General features: G+C 37.0%; 1 protein-coding gene across 2 annotated transcripts; it reads right to left on the reverse strand.

Moving 5' to 3' along the window:
* Nucleotides 1-6,508: 6,508 nt before the first annotated feature.
* On the reverse strand, nucleotides 6,509-18,274 carry LOC145556094 (uncharacterized). 2 transcript variants are annotated; one of them, XM_081617763.1, is made up of 3 exons: nucleotides 17,781-18,264; nucleotides 15,832-16,069; nucleotides 6,509-6,900 (listed from the first exon to the last, which is right to left on the reverse strand). In XM_081617763.1, exons 1-3 carry the CDS (start codon nucleotides 18,108-18,110, stop codon nucleotides 6,767-6,769), a joined length of 702 nt encoding a protein of 233 aa, XP_081473889.1. In that variant the 5' UTR covers nucleotides 18,111-18,264; the 3' UTR covers nucleotides 6,509-6,766. The 2 variants fall into 2 exon arrangements, with proteins under 2 accessions (XP_081473889.1, XP_081473890.1); XM_081617764.1 differs by lacking the exon at nucleotides 6,509-6,900 and adding an exon at nucleotides 8,374-8,856 and having other exon boundaries at nucleotides 17,781-18,274.
* Between the last annotated feature and the right edge of the window lie 499 nt (nucleotides 18,275-18,773).

Genomic DNA, 18,773 nt, shown 5'->3' on the forward strand with positions numbered 1-18,773 from the left:
AACAATGCATAAACACACGTGAACTAGTAACTAATCTAGGTGGTTAATCCAATTAACACGCCTAATTAAAACTAGTCAAAGTTTTTTTAACCGGTTATGTAAATAATCGCAATTAACATTTGAAGCTCCCACTAAATTCCGCATCCAACTTAATTAATCCAATTAATTAAGCCGGTAAAACCCAAAATTTGTCAAAATAAATTTTGCTAATGCCGCTCAGAACTAAGGCCTAGCCTCAAAAATTTATTAAAATAATTAAAAACAAATTAGGTTAATAAAATAATTAAAACGACAATTTAAGCAAAAATTACGTAGTCCAAAATGTCTAAGTGCCTAGCACTAAGACATGGAGTGCTCACATTCCGCACAACCGTTTGATGCTCAATGAACGTGGAAGTGGGCCCGATGTCGCTAAGCATTACACCGCCCACATTAGCGAACTTTCACACATCAATAACGTGGCCCTTAATGGCCATGTTGTACGAACTCATTGCACTACATTGCTTCGCAAGCAACGTCTATGCATATTCCCTATTACACGACGCATGCACCAAGTCCCAAGCCATGCACCAATGTGCTCATGCTTGCACCAGCCGCGGCCAGCCAAGCAAGGCAGCGCGCACAGCACCATGCTGCTGCTTGGTGCTTGCTGGCGCGCCGTGCTGCTGCTTGGTGCTTGCTGGCGCGTCATGCAGCTGGCAGCAAGCACCAGCCATGCATAGGCTTGCGCGCAAGCACGGGTTCCATCCTTGGCAACCACATGCGGGCTGTTATGCAGCCCGGCTAGCCAAGTGATGTTCTTTCCTCGTTTTACGTGCCATAGCCTCGGGATTTTGATCCCAATTTTGCGTGACATAATTATTAATTCTAAATTAATTTTAGAACTAATTCATTTGAGCAAAATAGAAAAAATTTAAACAAGTCTAACTTAAATTAAATTTTCAAAGTGCATGTAACTAAAATAATTTCCAAGAACCATTCTTTAATTAAATTGGTTTAACTTGGTGCAACAAAAATAAGAGGGCAATTACTCACTATTAATTTAATTAATTTAAATAATCTTGAGTTTTTGACAAAATAAGAGGGAGTTGGAAAAAATGAACATAAGTTCAATAAAGATTCCAGCTTTAATACTTGTGAATCCTTGAAAAATTATATCTTCCAATATGAAGATAAACAATTTTCTATCACAAAGATTCAAATTTTATGATTCCAATCAACTAAAACAAGATTAAATCAACAAAGTTTAACAAATATTCATGGAATTTAGTAATATAAAGTTTTAATCACTTAACATTATTAAATATTGAATCTTTAATACTTGGAAACCTCAAAGAACAACAATTTCACACTTAATGCAATTAGTTTGCAATTATGTGAAAAATAAAACCAAGCTTTCAAGCACAAATTACTACCACGTAATCATGCCTAAACGGGTTTAAAATTGCATATAAAATATGTATTGAATCAATTACATAACCACCATAAATATGCAATTAATTTTCAAGGTTAGAAAGGCTTAAAAATTTTCGTAAAAACAAAAAAAAAAAAAAAAAAAAAAAAAAAAAAAAAAAAACCCTCGAAAATTGCATTTTAGGTCGTTTTTTGGCTAAAAGCCATTCCCTGGAAGAATAAAACCATTTTCAGAACACATTTTCCACCCAAAATTCACTATTTTTGGGTCAAAATCTGATTTTGGGGCTGAAGATAGCTTAAATACGAGGTTAAAATAAATAAAACGAGCTACTAATCTAATTAGCACTTTAAGACCAGAAAAATAAGCCATAAAAAACACCTTGAAAAAATATTATGATTTTAAAAATAAACGAGCGTGGCTCTGATACCGCTGTTGGGGTTTGATAAGTCCAACTTACCGCGGAAACAACCCCGACCCAAAGAACCACTCGCAATTAATAAAACCATAAAGCATAACAAATAAACATAAAAGGATAAAATCGGAATTTACCTTTGACGCGTGCCTCGCCCTCAAAGACGGGCTCTTACTTGAAAGCTTAGCCCCGCTAACACGAGAGCCTCCAACGAAAGTCCACCCGCAAAAACTACTAGCGACTTTTAGGTCCGTTACCTCGAGGTTAGCGAGATCCGACCAAAACCCGAGTATTATGTGAGTTTAAGAGTTTTTACTAATGCAATGCTCTATTGAACTCCTACTCAAGCACTCTTCCCAAAAACCCAAGATGGGTATTTATAGGCAAGAGGGAGAGTGGGAATTTCTATCCCATCAATGTGGGAGTCATGAAATTCCACAATTTATTTTAAAGCTAAATTAAAATAAATAAGCAAACTAATAATAAATCTAAGTGTGTCACTATTATATGTAAAGGGAAGTGAGGACCACTTGGAGTAGGGGACCATACTTGCCCCCCACTCCGTTTTCTCCTTGTGATACATGTCCCTCACCTTTTCCCCTCCCTTTATTTGCTTCCCCTATTGCACATGGCCCACCACCCGCACAAAGGTGATACGGGCTGCTGCTGCTCGCAGCTAGCAAGCCACGCACGCTCGTGCGGGCTACTGCTGCTTGCGGCCAGCAAGGCACGCACACCTTGTGCGGGCTGCTGCTTGCACTTGCGGCCGTGGCTGCCTAGCGTTGGTGCGCTAGCATGCCCCAGCCAGCCTAGGCTTGGCTTGGTGCACATGCTAGCCACCAATGCTCGGCACATAATGCCCCTAGCACTCGGATGCTCGGGGCATTCCGATGCTAGGGGCATTTTAGGAAATATTGTCGATTTATTATCATTTGCGCGTCTTGTCATTTACTATTTTTGACTCGACTTCCGACGCTCGGTTTCGACGCTCTAAGCTCGAATTTCCGACGTCTAAATATTTAATACTCGGGCGACGAATTAATTTCTTTTGAATTAATTCGTCGAGTCGGTTCGTTTACTACAAAGGGTGTGACCCGAAGGGTTCAGTCGAGATTAAGCTGTAATATTAATTATGCATTAATATTACTGATCGGAAGCGGCCTCCACCTAGACATTCCGATCACTTGACCTTACTGAATATATTAGCTTTCTAATAATTCTGAACCCACTAACGGAATAGTACACTTGTTTAAAGGACACCATTCCTTTCAACATTATTAGAACCGGCCAAAGCAAGAAGGTAGATTTTTGGCTCGGTATTGGAAAAAATTGGCGCGAGACAACAGGGACCATTGCGAGGAGATGGCCCTGTCGCGTCGCAATATTGCTATCGCTTCGTAACAGAGCCATCGAACTGCGATGGGCAGTGTTTTCTCAGCGCTAGTTCCTACATGCCTCAGCAGCTTTCTATGTTCTTAGAATTTTCCAGTTTTCGCATCGTTTTTTTTTTTTTTTTGTTCTAGTTGTGAAAGATATTTCCCAAATTTCCTACTTGTAAAAAGCTTATGTTTTTTATGCATATAGGATGGTCTTTCCAATGCAAACTTTTTTATGCTTATGCCAATAATGTCAATCAAAATTATGCACATGAATACCTAGAACTTTTCCAGTCTCATCCACTCATTCTAAATTATTGCCAAAATAAATTTTAGGAATTAAAGTAAAAATCCTCCCTTGTGGAGTCGCCAAAAACTGTAGGGAATATTTCAAGCATCCCATACTTGAGCCCCACTGTGATTATACACTTAAGTATGGTGGCGTCCAAAGGGAAGGAAGTTAGAGCAACAAAGTCGCCAACAAGTTTTAGGAACTTGTAAACCATTTACATGGTGAAGGTTACACTCCTTCACGATCCAAGAGATCATTAACTCCATAGTGGTCCTGAACCAGGACTGGATATTCGGGGATGAAGGTACAAATCCAAGCTTAAAGAGATAGAACCTTCCCTAAATAGGCCTTCTGACTAACATACAATCAATATTTATATGAAACCTGTTTAATCTATGTTGGTTGAATATTAATGCACAAACAAATCTATTATTGGTGATCACTTGAATTAAAATCATATTAGCTTAAAATCAAATAATCAATTATCTTATTAAGCGCAATTTTAAGTACAAATTCCTTTTAAACCTGCAAGAGAGAGTGTGATCAAGCAATAACAATAATATCAAGCAACATAAAAATATTAACAACAAATCATTATCATCATAATAATCTCAATCTCATCAAAGCTTAATAACGTTAGTAAGATCCTACACATGATACTAACATGATTAATAACAAATCCTAGCATGACAATAAGCATTAAAAATCAACGCTTTATTCTTAACATGATACTAACATGATAGAAGAAATAGAAAGCAACCTAATCATGATACTATAAAGCAATAAATAACATCCTAACATGATACTAGGAATAAAAATAATCTAAGCATGCTTTCTAAAGATATATAATAATAAAACTACTTCTTTGCTGCCTCGTATCTTTTTTTATCAAAACAATACACACGTTAATAACTTCAATAAAATATTAAATCAAACAATTAATTTAAATAATTGAAATAGGGATTTGGGACCAAACCCTCAAAAATTATCAACCTTTCATGTCTTGGGCAAAGACAACTTTGAGCTTGGTTATGTGTGTCTAAGACTCGTGAATGCGTTACTGTGTTTTGAAAAGGGAAAGGCTTAGAAAGAGGGAGAATGAATAAGCTTCTAGCTTAAAGAGAGAAAATAGATGATTGTTGATGATTTGAAAATGGGGAATAACGCCCCTATTTATAGAGAAAATCGTTTAGAAACGATAAAAAGAGTCTGAAATCGACTCGGAGTAAAATTGCTTCCATCGCGGTGCGACAGAGCAATCGCAGAGCCATGCAATAGACTTCTCGCAGCGCGATGGCGCGGATATGATAAAAAAAAATGTTGTACGGAGTCCTTTTGCCAATATAATTAGGTAATTAGACTATGTAATTATCACAATTTAAAATCAGTTTTATCTGTAAAACACTTGTTTTATTCCAAATTAAATTCATTATCTTTTCTAAATAAAATAAAAGTATAATTATTAATCCTAATTCCACTAGAACTTAAAAGAACCTTCTTGATTATTCTAGAAGATTAAAGTCAATCCTAACGAATTTAAGAATAATAATTAATGGGTCCTCAACCTGATCAATGGGTTGTATATAAAATTCATTTTGGGTCCGGTTTTGTACTTTGGCCATAACTACCTAATTATTCATCGGAATTGGGCTTATAATTTATCGCTGGAAAACTTTTTTCGAACCCATACAACTACACTATTATTAGACCCATATCATGGACCAAACTAAACTGGACTGTATATTTTCATAAACAGAGTACGAAAAGAAATATTTTGGAAAACAGAAAGAAGTATATTTATTTAAAAACAGGTGCATCACAAGACTCTCACATTTCAATTTGTTCGAAAATTAATGACGTGAAAGATACTCATCATTGGGTTTGGTTTTTGTGGAGATACAATCAACTGTCTACAGACCTGAAATCAGTTGAAGGACCATCTTCCTCTTAGAAACCGGGTTGTCAACGTTGCTTAGTTGATCGACAAGGAGCTTAATTTCTTTACAACAGTCTGCCATATTAGCAAAATTATCAAGCTAAGTGTTCTTAAATTTATCCTCCAAATAAACTGCCCTAGTGTGCATATTATCATGAAATACTTCCTCAAGTCGGGTCCATAATTCAAGAGTCGTGGCACCCGGTTTCATGATGGTATGAACATGGTCTTTGGAAGTAGTTCCATAGACCCACTGCTTCACAATCGCATCTAACCTCTTCCATGCATGTCGCATCATCAATATCCGAAGGTCGAGAAGCGGAAGCATCAATATGCTTAACTACATTGAACGCATACGCTTGAATGTGATTCTGCTCATGAGATTCTTGATGTTTGATACAGCATAGGCTAGGTGGAAGGTAATAAAGGGAGGGGAGGAGGAGCATTGTCGCCACCTTGAGGGATGAAGGAGACCGGTGGCTGGGAGGTGTGAAGTAGGCTACTGGAAGGCCAAGGATTGATAAGGGTTTTGGAAAGAAAGAGAGAAAAGAAAACCCAAGGCTTAATCTGATACCTGGATGTGTAATTCTACTCGAAGCTTTCTCATTAATCCATATATATAGGTGACAATACAACTTAAATATGAGAATACAATATGTACTAATTTCACACAAAATATATCAAATAGAATATATACGAGATTATTAACGTAATCAATCTCTATCAAATTTGTCCAAATACTATTTATAAGATTTATCTCAAAACGTTTTAAAAGGTAAAAATTGGGCAATAATTGACATAAACCTCAGTGTTGCGTGACTTTTTATCCATGAATCGATTTTTTTTATTAAAAAAAATAAAAAATAAATAAGAAATAAAGAGTAAATGTATAGTAATGGTTTTAATTAAATTTTGTAAATGTACCATTATTTTAAATTTTCAATCGGCAATGACGTTTGATTAGATTTGCAATTCGTAACAATACTAAAATTTAGCTAATGTGTATGGATAATTGGGAATGTCAAGCCATACTGTGATAACTTTTAGAGGATAATACTTGAATGGTTTTACAATGTATAACAATGCTTTATATTTTATAGCATTCAGTATTTGAAGACGAACATATCCTATGATTAACAAGCATTACACAGGCACACTACATAGCATAGAGCTTGATCAGTGTCAAAACAATCCAAGGGAACTACACAGCCAACCCCAAAGTATACAACATCAACCGTAAAAATTGTGCTTAGCAATATTTACCAGTCGCAGATAGCTATGCAACAAACAAATAAGATTTATTCTCACTCTGCACAGACTCCAGAAGTAGGTATTAATCATGATGGTGATGGCGTCGACCAGAAGTATACGATGTAAGTGCTGACCCAGTAACAGTCACCGAGTGCTTTGCTAAGCAGGCGCCTTTCTTGATTACAAGCCAGAGAGTCCAAAAGAATCCAATCCATCCTGTCAGACATAACATAATAAGATCAGTAGATAAATTCAAGTATTTATCTATATCATGCAATTGTACTAAAGAAAGAATATCAAATGCAGTCTGAAAAAAGAAGTTAAATTACAGGAACGACTTCATGCCAATCAATGGCGACAGATGGAAAATTGGTCTTGCTTCAGCAGACAGAAGAAACTGGATATCAAAGGGTAAATTTCATAAACGGCTATTTCACCAAATGCCACTAAATACTTTAAAAATTCACCAAATGACATCGGGTTTTTCAAAATTCACCAAATGCCACTGACAACATTATATTGTTATGGCGTGCCATTATTGAGGTATGGCCGTTAACTATCCGTTACTATAATTCTTAATTTACTAAATGTCACTGACTATTTTTTATTTTTCATGAAATGTCATTTTTTATATAAATTATTATACAATATACCTATGACCTAATGAGTTATAACGGCTAGTTAATTTCACCTTTTTTGAATTTTTTTTTTTGGGTAAAATAGTCGTTACGCCCAATTTGTTGTATAAATTTGAATGCACAACTAAATTGTTATGTTATTATAGTTTATGAACATTAGAAGTCAACAGTGTTGAATAATTTAGAGTGATCAAGTGCCCAGAGCAGATTTTCTCAACCTCGCATACGCGCTCGATCAAGTGGTGATAACCTGATCGGGTGGTAATTCAATGAGTTTTACCCTCAATTCGCGTTCGATCGAATTGCGTTAATGGAGTTTACTAATCCTTTATTTGCTCTTATTACTAGTTTAATTAATTGTAGCACCATTTTATAAGCAAATAATTAAATACCATGCAATTTATCTCAAATACTCTAAATTATTCAACACTGTTGACTTCTAATATTTAAAAACTAGAATGGCATAACAATTTAGCTGTGCATCCAAATTTATACAACAAATTGGGTGTAACGGCTATTTTGCCCCAAAAAAATTCAAAAAAGGTGAAACTAATTAACTAGGCGTTATAACTCATTAAGTCATAGGTATATTGTGTAATAATTTATAAAATAATGTCATTTTATGAAAAATCAAAAGTAGTCAGTGACATTTGGTGAATTAAGAATTATTGTAACGGATAGTTAACGGTCATACCTCATTAATGGCACGTCCTGATAATATAATGTTTGTCAGTGGCATTTGGTGAATTTTGAAAAACCCGATGACATTTGGTGAATTTTTAAAGTACTCGGTGGCATTTGGTGAAATAGCTGTTTCATAAATTGCATGCCAGTAGCAGTACACTCAATCGCTAATTGAACCAAAGGTCTAAAAAACTACTACAAATAGAAAAGTTGACTAAAAAGGACCAGGGAAACAAGATGACTATTTAACCTCAATCCAATAGTGATGCAAAACTAAACAAGTAACACAACCAACAAAAGTTAGTCCATAAGGCAAATCAAACTCCAGTGCTTGAATAATAATGTCAATCACTAGTTCTAGCAATGGCTACTAAAATTAACTAAGAACTAAATTTTAAATATTCGTTATGAACAGCCAGCAGAGAGTCAATTCTAAGATGACAAATATTAGCTATGATAGATTGAATAGGATGTGCATCTGATTTCCAGACTACCTCTAAAAACATCTGACAACAATTTCTTAATTTCTTTCCCACATCTTCTCTCTTCAGCCTTTTTTCGAAACCTTTCTGGTTTCTCCATTTACTTCTTCAGCTCCAAAACTTCTCATGAAAATCTCACTGAAATACACTTGTGTGTCTCTAATTGAATCTCCACAAAAAGAAGACAATTTACGTGACAGATGACAAAACCTAATTATTACAAATCCTGCACCGTCATATTAAGATCCTGATTGTCCCTTAATGACCAATTATGCATGGTTGACTTTTTCAAAATATAGAGAAAATTTTGTGATGCCAAATTGCCGAGGGCCTCCTTGCGCATTTTCCACATGAAATTTTGGGCTATTCTGCAGCTTCAACTACTTATTATGGACATTTATAAAAATCTCCTACTTTTTAGTATTGATAAACATGAAAACAAATGAACCCTGGGTTGAGGCAACTGCTGGACTACTAGTCATACAAGATACAACCACTGTCTCTAGACTCTCAAGCATAAACTTAAGATTTCCATGTCATAGAAAGAGAACTTACATCCATACCACATTACCAGCCACTATATCAGCAATTAAGCTCACTTGTTAAAATCAAAATATGGTAAAATGACAATTGATATACTACGATGATTCCTACAATGTATAAAAAAGCTCAAGGTGCACCAACACACTATGGACTTCCCAGTGCCCAAGGCACCCCTCAGTGCGCTTTAGTGCACCTCCTTGTAGTGTGGCGCATATAATAAAACATAATTTAAAAAAAACTGTTGTACACTCTGGGGTATGTGCAACGAACGTGGTGGTTGAGATTATAATATTTGGTCGGAAGGTTAATTTGATAGATAAAGCACAAGACTTGCGTGCAACGTAAATGGCTTTAGGCCATTACTCTCCAAGAACTCACTACAATGATATTTAGCCTAAACTTCTCTACTCTAGACTACTCCTATTTATACTACTACTACATTGCATAAATTGACAACAAGGCCTTAATTACTACAAGTACTACTCTTGCCCTCTTTCCACATTAACGCAATACAAACACATAGCCACAAAGCCTAAAGTTGCTTGTTTGTGCCCTGCTGCTTACGGACCTCTGTCTCTCCTTGCTGTGGCCACGGTTTGTTGTTGTTGTTGGTCTTGCTGCCTTCTCTTACGCCTTCTGTATGTTAGTGTTACGGGTGGTGGTGGGTTCATTGCAATACTCCCCCCCCCCCCCCAAATAGCCACCTTGTCCTCAGGAGATTGAGCTTGTATTGCTGCGGCATCTACCCAAGTAGCTTCGACTGTAGGCAGCCCTTGCCATTGTGTCACGGTCCGGGAGTTTGGACCCCGAAACGTGCGGCGCGCTCTAGCCTTTTGGCGGCAAGAACACTAGCCTTGAGCAGAAGAGGGGCTTGTGAGCACAAAGCAACACAAGCGGGCAATTAAATCAACGGAACACTCATGTCTATTTGGGCGACAGAGTGCAGGTGGTCGGGGCTTGTGACGGCTGATACTTCAAGGCAGGCACAAGCGGGTCCGAACCACGAGTCTTAAAGCATCAAGTTGATTAGGAGGGGAGCTATTATGCAAGTAAGACACAATATCTATAAAGGTCTAACAACAAACAAGCATAAAAGCAAAGCAACACTTGGTAGAAGGCTTAAGATTTCATATCATTCACCCTCTAAAGAGCTTTAAATAGCATACAAGGAGAATCCCTAGTAAACACTAAACTAACAGTAACACAATAATAGGACCTCAAGCTAAGAAAACATAAACTTAACTCTAGGAAAGCATCTAAAGGGAAACTAATACATCAAAAGGAGTTGAATTCTAACACATTGACTAAGAACATCAAGACTATCTCCTCTTACCACCTTGTGCCTGCTAACTAACATCACATCTCTTTGTTGCAAGAGTTCTTCCACTCCCTCAACCTGATTCTACCTCACTAACAGCCTTTCTTTCTCTTCCTTCATCGTTCTGCGCATAGCCTTTAGAGTGATGCCTATACGAGCAAGTGTAGGATCACCCTTAATCTCAATTAACTTCCCTTCCACAACATTGCCCTCTCCCCTTTATGATTTCACCAACTCTTCACTGAGCTTTACTCGTACTCCACAACATTGCCCTCTCCCCTTTATGATTTCACCGTTCCCGAGGGACACTCTGAAAATAGCGTTACCAGAAATTGCTATCCCAAGCTTCTCGACCGATTTAAGCGAAATATAGTTGTTAGTGGCGCCGGAATCAATCACTATCACAACCGACCTCCCTTTAATTTCTCCAGTAACTTTCATCACATTCGAATTGGTGAACCCGACCGTCAAATTGAAGGAGGCGTTGGCCAGAATTTGTTCTGCCACACTCGCCGGAATCTCCATCGCCATAAACTCTCCCTTAGAGCCCTCATCCTCCTCCTCTACAAGCAGGACACTCAGTCCCTTAGCCGTGCATACGTGAGTGGGGTCGGTCCACCGACCGTCGCACTTAAAACACAGCCCCTTTGCTTTCTTATATTGAATTTCTCGGTTAGTCAGCCTCCATACTTCGCCGCTGAAATGAGAGGAGCTTGGGTTAGTTCGCTTTTGGAAGGCGGTGGATGGGTGGTTTACTTACGCTATAGAGCTTTGAGAGGTTGGGGTGGTTGGGGTGGTTTGGAAGTTACAAGGTGGGTTGGTTTCAATTGGATTACATTGTGAGGTTGGTTTGATTTGGGAGTTCAAAGGTGGGCTGGTTTTAATTGGATTATAAAACAGGCTATTGGCGGTGTTATTTAGGGCTGGGCAGTTTCAGAATAGTGTTGGTTGGGTTTCTATTAAAATAAGAATACTGCCAAACTTAGAAAACACACCTCTCGTGTTTTTTAACCCATTAACCCAATTACGTTCTTCAACCCGAATTGCTAGGTCCATGGCCTCTTCAAGGGTTAATGGGTTTAGCAAACGGATCTCTGCCTTTACCTCCTCCTTCAAGCCATTGATGAAATATCCTCTCATCAAACTTTCTATAATGTCCACTAAGGGGGAGGCTTTCTCGATGAAGACTCGACGGTGCTCCACCACGGTGGTGGTTTGCTCCACCGCGAGCCACTGCTCATGGAGGCTCCCTTCATTCACAGGCCAAAATTGATTCAAAACTCGAATTTTGAGATCCTCCTACCCGATTAGTGATCGGCGGCGGCTCTCCCATTGATACCACCTTAATGCATCGCCGTCCATGGCTACAATGGCTGCCTCCGAGAGACGATAGAATTGAAAATATTGCTCGCTTCGTAGGATCAGTATATCCAACTTTCAAATTTTCCAGTTTCCCCGATTATCGTGATTGTTGTGGTGGTTGTTACGGTGGTCGCTGTAGGAGGCGTTTTGGTTACCGAATCTCCCTCCAGCTCCGGGTTCCCAACAGCCGAAATGGAGCCCGTTGAAGTCTCCGACTCCCAGCGGTGGTTCTTTTAAACCACCTGCGACTCGTGAAGCCCACCGTATTCTACGGCTGCTCCACCTCCCCTTCCACCGTGATTGGTGTTTTACCCAAATTTTGATGGTCGCCAACACTCCTCGAATCTCCTCAAAGAATTTATCTTTATTGTTCTTCATCGGTGTGTATTCTGTTAGTTTTGTTGTTGTCGAAATCGATCGACTCGGCCTTCTAGCGTCTGTCCGCCAATGGCCTCTCGGTTCTTGCGCACTTCCTCCTTTCTCATCAAAATTTGTTGGAGAGAATTTTCTCCCTATCCGATTTTCTCCAAAATCTCCTCTACTCGTTCCTCTAACACGACTATTCGTTCCACACTGTCGGTGCTGTCGGAGCCATGGTTGCTCTGATACCAACTGCAACGAACGTGGTGGTTCATATTATAATATTTGGTCGGAAGGTTAATTGATAGATTAAGCACAAGGCTTGCATACAACATAAATGGCTTTAGGCCATTACTCTCCACGAACTCACTACAATGATATTCTGCCTGAACTTCTCTACTCTAGACTACTCCTATTTTATACTACTACTACATTGCATAAGTTGGCAACAAGGCCTTAATTACTACAAGTACTACTCTTGTCCTCTTTCCACTTTAGAACAATACAAACAAATAGCCTAACTGCTGCTTACGGTCTTCTGTATCTCCTTCTCTGATGCCTGTGTACAACATATATGGCTTTAGGCCATTACTCTCCAAGAACTCGCTACAATGATATTCAGCCTGAACTTCTCTACTTTAGCCTACTCCTATTTACACTACTACAACATTGCATAAGTTGGCAACAAGGCCTTAATTACTACAAATACTACTCTTGTCCTCTTTCCACTTTAGCACAATACAAACAAATAGCCTAAAGTTGCGTGCTGCCTGTTGCTTACGGTCATCTGTCTCTCCTTGTTGTGGCCACGGTTTGTTGTTGTTGGTGTTGGTCCGCTCCTAACACCACGCCAGCTGTATGTGAGTGTCGATGTATGTGAGTGTCGATGTATGTGAGTGTCGATGTATGTGAGTGGGAGTGGGTTCATTGCAGTATGCCTCAATGCGCTTTAAGATGCGCATAGGCTGAACCTCGTCAAGATCGCCTCGCTCAAAACACAAAAAGCACTTGATCCCTAACACCTCCTTTCTTTTATAATTGTAACACTCCTTTAATAAAAACGGAAGTAGTTTAATTAATGTTGGTCCAGACGTGGACAATATACTCCTCTAGATTATTCGTCACTAGGTGTAACTATTAAGAAATCCTAATGTTACTAAGGTTTACCTTTATGCTAGATATTCCAATATAATGTTCTCTCTAAAGCCAAAGCTGATAATTCCATGAGATGCTTTAGCTTTAATGCTTTATATTCAGCTAGTTAGTGAGCAATTTTTAAAATCACTTTACACCATGTTCATTAATTAAATAATGCTTAATTATTCTAAAAAAGTATGATTACTTATTTCAACTAGATAGTTGAACCAAGTAGCTCTCCTTTATTCCACTCTCTACTGGAGTCTAATCCATTCACAAATATTTCCTCGACACCATTAAACTTGCTACATTAAAATTTTAGCACAATTCTAACTCTCCTTACAGCATACTAAGATTTACACGGATAAATAAATATAGTTACGTAAGATCTTGTTTGATTCACCTCTATTTTTAATTTTATTAAAATTTAAATTTCATAAATAAATTGTGCATTGGCAAACGTGATACTCTTGCAAGTAAAATAAAGTGGAAGAAGTATGATCTAACTTTATTTTATTCCTCCAAACAACCCAAATTAATCACACACTAAAAGGCATATTTTTGCTCCTCTTAAGCTCTCTCTAATAAACTTTTTTTAGTATACACACAAGGTCACAATATTTGAATTCATGTTTAATACCTTCTCCAACGACCTTCTCTAACGACCTTAGATTTATTATTCTTCTAGTTCACTATTCTTAGTTTCAAACTCACTTGCACTTCTTTCATCATATTTGTTGTCTTCTACATTGGTCAAAATTAATTTTTCATTCACTTCACTATTTCTATTTCAAACTCACTTAAAATCTTTAATCATTCCTTCAGGAATCTCAGCAAAAATTCCTTTAATTATCACAAAGCTTCTCCTATTATTTCTCTTGCTCCACACTTAATTTTTTGTCACTAAGATCCTTAACTCTTTATCCTCAAAATTCAACTAAGTTTTCAAGTTACTCCAACACCTTTTCTTTCTTCTCAATAATTTTTTTTTCTTCAAAATTTCAATGGCTTTCATAAACTTTTCTACAAATTACTTTCGAGTTTCAGCCCACATCATCGATGATTTTCCTAGATTCAACTAAGCAAATTATTTTAAATAAAAGATATGCATCACAAATTAAATTTATAGAGTTCAAGTCGAAGAATATGGGCAGTTATGGTCATCTAAAAAGAAGTGTATGACGAAATAAGTTCTACAAGTTTTTACAGAAAAAGGTGGTAATTCACATGTCCTAAGATTCCATATAACACATCGATGTAATGGTAAGGCAGAAAAGGCAGAAAGATTAGTGTCCATTCCTAAATATGTAAATATTTCCTTAGTGAAACTTCTGGATCAAGGGCCTAACAATCTAAATCTCAAGAGAGATAAGTCAAATCTCACTAAGAATAAGGAAAATCTTATTAACACTATGAAGTATGTACCAAGAAAGTAAATATAATCAATAAAATCAGAGGCAATAACATAGTCAGGGGAGTGCTTGCAGGGAGGGTATGCCAAAAATTCTATGAAGAATCTATAAGAGTAATATGACCAAATCATAACACACATTAGTTACAATTATATATATTTAATAACTACAGATATAAGAAAGTTCGTCTACATGGCATCTGGAAAGATTATGTATCATAGTTGCACAATATTAGATGTGGATTAATTGAAGGATACTTCTTCCAGGTAGGTCATGAATATTAGGGCTTGTTCTCATTGACTGAACTCAGCTGAACTCAACTGAATATTTTATAAGAGAAGGAAATTAGGAGCTGAACTGAATTTCAACGTATGAGAACCGGCCCTTAGTCAGCTCAATTGTTTACAAAGAAAAGAAAAAAAAAGGCAAATATTGGAATGACAATCTGCAGTATATCATACTCATTTGGAAGATTTAATGCAGATCTACAAAACAAGAATTGTTCCACTTGACAGATTGTGAGCAAGGTGAAGTCAGACCAGCAATTGTTTCACAGCTCTAAAATTTAAATAAATTCAATAAAAAAAAAAAAAAAAAGAGGGGCCTGAAGGTTAATAATACTAAAGAGAGAAGGGGGGAGGGGGCATAGAGCGGGGGAAAAAGGCTCAGGCAAAAAACTAACTCCTCAGGTTATATATCACAAATCTTTACCCTCATGCAGGGTTGAAATTACTGGAATAATGCCTCCTCCCCCAAAATGAATTACTTCGTACAATTTTACAAAAGTTCATAATAGTACAAGTTAGCAAACAAAATTCTACCTCCGTTTCATATTATTTGCAACTTTAGAGGATCACATTGACTTCTAGGCAAAATTTGTTTCTGGGTGTAAAATAATTAGAGAAAATATGGAAGCATGAGATGAAGAGATATAGAGAGTAATGATAACCTAAAAAGGAAAGAAAAACATTTGTTGCAAATAATGTGTATCGTCCATTTTTTTGACATAAATTGCAAATAATATGAAACGGAGGTTCCTTCAAAAAAAAATGAAACGGAGGTAATGTAACAATTGTAGGTAAAGAAATGAGGCTGGCCCCTGACCATCAGAAAAGTGGTCTATAAGATATTTATAGGCTTGGAATATGAAGAACCTCAATACATAGCATCAGAGAAGCAGGGTAAAGGAAGAGAAATTTCATAAAGCTTACCTGTAACGATGACGGCAGTTATTACTGCTGCTATTGTCACAGAGGAAATGACAAAAAAAGCAATTGCCAAAGCCCCAATGTATATTCCTGCTAGGCATGCAAAGAAAATAGCCAAGAAGCCACCAGCTGCAGCCAATGACATAAAAAGTGATAGGATGATCGCATTGATAGTTGCTGCTGCCAAAAAGAGCAAAAAAACTAGCACCCCTGTCAAGGTTAGAAGAGTAACTGTCCCAACCTGCAAGAGAAGAGACAATTCATCATTCACAAGTTAAGTAATAAAATTAACAATCAACAAAAAATAGCATATACCAAATTTGTTTATTTGTCTCATATGGTGATAAAACATGACGTCACCGGCTTTTAAAGGTTATAATACATGTGTTCAAATTTCTGGCTCATAATTACAATTTTCGAAGAAGAACCCTGAATTTTAAATTAAGATAAAGATAACATGGTTAAAGAGATATTACTAAATAGAAATGAACTTTCATTAAGGGAAAGCAAAGAACCACTTTGAGAAAAAGGTTTTCAGGCTTGCAGAATATCAAATGGCTAGAAGACAACTAATACTCTTTTTCCCTTGAAAAAATTCATAAGCAAAAGCAATGTTCAAACTCCACAAAGATAGAAACAAGAAAAAAAATAAATTTACTGAACTGATAAAGAAGTACATCAATTAGTGACCATTTATATTACAACCTCCTAAACAAAATTTATCGCCATTATGCTAGCCAAATTTGGATGGAATATCAATCATTTTTTAGCATCTTGGAGCAACAGACAATAAACAAACAAACATTAATAGATTTACACAAGTATTCTGCTGTTTTGTGAAGATCAAAATGAACTCAAAGATTTCTTAAAAAAAATGAACTCATAGATATTCATGAATGTCCAAAGCCTTCTTCCCTAATCCCCATAGACATATAACAAGTTTGTTTGGTTCAATATTAGTAAAGGAAAGAAAGAGAAAGGAAGGGAAGAGAAAGGAAAGGAAGAGAAGAGAAAGGAAAGAAACTATATCATCTAATGTTAGGTTTGATATTATCATCTAAAGAGAGGAATTTATTGTTTGGTACGACATCGGTAAAAGAAGGAAAGGGAAGTAAAAACTAATTTTACAGTATGTTTGGATAAAGAAGAGGAAGGATAAGAAGGGGAGGGAGGAGAAGAGGAGAGGAGAGAAAGGGAGGGGAGGGGAGGGAAGAATGGTGAGTTTTCCTTTCAAATCTCTCCATTGTTGGAGGGATCAATTTCCTACAATTTAATCCCTCCATTGCTCTCCACTCCAATTCCTTCCTTCCTCATTTGTTATCCAAATAAAAGATACCCCATCTCTCCATTTCCCTTCCCTTCCCTTACTTTCCTTCCATTTCCCTTCATTTCCTATCAAATTCTGTTTAATTTTTAGAACCAAACATAGGAAGTCATATTTTTCCTTTTCTTTCTTTTCATTTCCTCCCAACCAATTCATGAATGTCCAAAGCCTTCTTCCCTAATCCCCATAGCCATGAAAGGCGCTGACCGCATAAAGGCCTTAGGAACAGTGCACTATGCAAGGCTACTCAACCAACACTGGTTGGTGGACTCGCCACACCGTGTTTTTTAATTATCCAATTATCATCATTCAGCCAACTCCCAACACAATTCCATATCCCATATTCACGTTAATTATTACAGAGTACTAATCAAACTATAGGAACTGTAAAACAATTACAAAAACAAAGCATAAATCAATTAAATTGTCACATGCATCGGATTCCACAATATCCACGAAAAAAATGCAAAGCAATAATTTCAATACATGAAAAGTGCTGTAAATATCTGTATCATCAATAATTAAAAACATCTTAAAATGAATTAATCAAACAATAAAGAACCCTAATAAATAACCGAAATTCAAGAGTTAATTACAATTATTTCATCAAATAAGGCGGCAGACTTACAGATAGAACGAGGAGCAAACGAAAAGAGCTCCCATTACGAGCCCAGCGAAGGATATTCAATCCAGTATCTCTAGAAGCTTCTCGAAGATGCGGAAGATTCTCTCTAAAAGAATCTTTGATGCGGTAATACAGAGACGAAGAAGAATGAGGATCAGGGAAGAAGATCGGGAAGAGAAGAGATGAAACGGCGTCGTATAAACTCTTTGAACCTTCACCTTTGAAATGGGATTTTTCATGTTTGTTGTAGTTACTGCTGTATTCTTCTTCTTGTTCATGTTGTTTTTGGTCGCCATTAATAGTCGTTGTTTCAGCTTCTTCTGTGTTCGCCATTGTTACTCCTTACTTAGTTACTTCAACTGATAATGAAGATATCTGGGGGTTGGTTGAATCGATTAAATGAGAATGAGAAGATTAATTGTTTATTTATTTATGCAATAATTGAAGATTGATTGAGACTGGGAAGTTAACGAAGAACTGTAGATGACAAGCAATTTCGTGGATTGTATTGGAATTGAATGGAAAAGTGTGAGCACGTTGTGGAATATTATGGTAACACGTGGGTAAGGGTGTTCAAATCCGGGTTTTCGGGTATTCGAAAATTCGGGTACCCGGAGTTTTGGGTACTTGTTAATTTGTCCCATGTTTCGACCAATTTTCCAAAATCATGAGCAACCTTGCTTCCATTCTCCCTTATGAACAACAAGCGACCATGAATCCATGAATACCTCCAAACCATAGTTGAGGGTGTTATGGGAAGTAAATGCAATTGATGAATAGTGAGGTGAGGTGGTTGATTTGCTGGAGAAATTAAAAAAAGAAAAAAAAATCATATGGAGAGGATCGGAGAAAGAAAGGGTCATATGGAGAGGAGAGTGAAAGATTGCCTCATTTGAGCAAGTGGGCGGCTACAAGATGGAAGAGAGAAGACATGAGAGAGAATAAAAACCCTATAAGGATATTTCAGTTTTAAAACAAAAAAAAAAAAGTACGGTA

Source organism: Chenopodium album, chromosome 8, assembly GCF_948465745.1.
Source record: "Chenopodium album chromosome 8, dcCheAlbu1.1, whole genome shotgun sequence".
In the NCBI taxonomy this organism is placed as follows: Eukaryota; Viridiplantae; Streptophyta; class Magnoliopsida; order Caryophyllales; family Amaranthaceae; genus Chenopodium; species Chenopodium album.

What these genes read in the sequence shown, in the direction of transcription:
- LOC145556094 (XM_081617763.1), bottom strand. Translation starts at nt 18,110, where the DNA reads ATGGCGAACACAGAAGAAGCTGAAACAACGACTATTAATGGCGACCAA. An exon ending in GTTTGCTCCTCGTTCTATCT is followed by an intron (nt 16,070 to 17,780) that starts GTAAGTCTGCCG and finishes CTTCTCTTGCAG; the next exon opens with GTTGGGACAGTTACTCTTCT. An exon ending in AACTGCCGTCATCGTTACAG is followed by an intron (nt 6,901 to 15,831) that starts GTAAGCTTTATG and finishes TATGTCTGACAG; the next exon opens with GATGGATTGGATTCTTTTGG.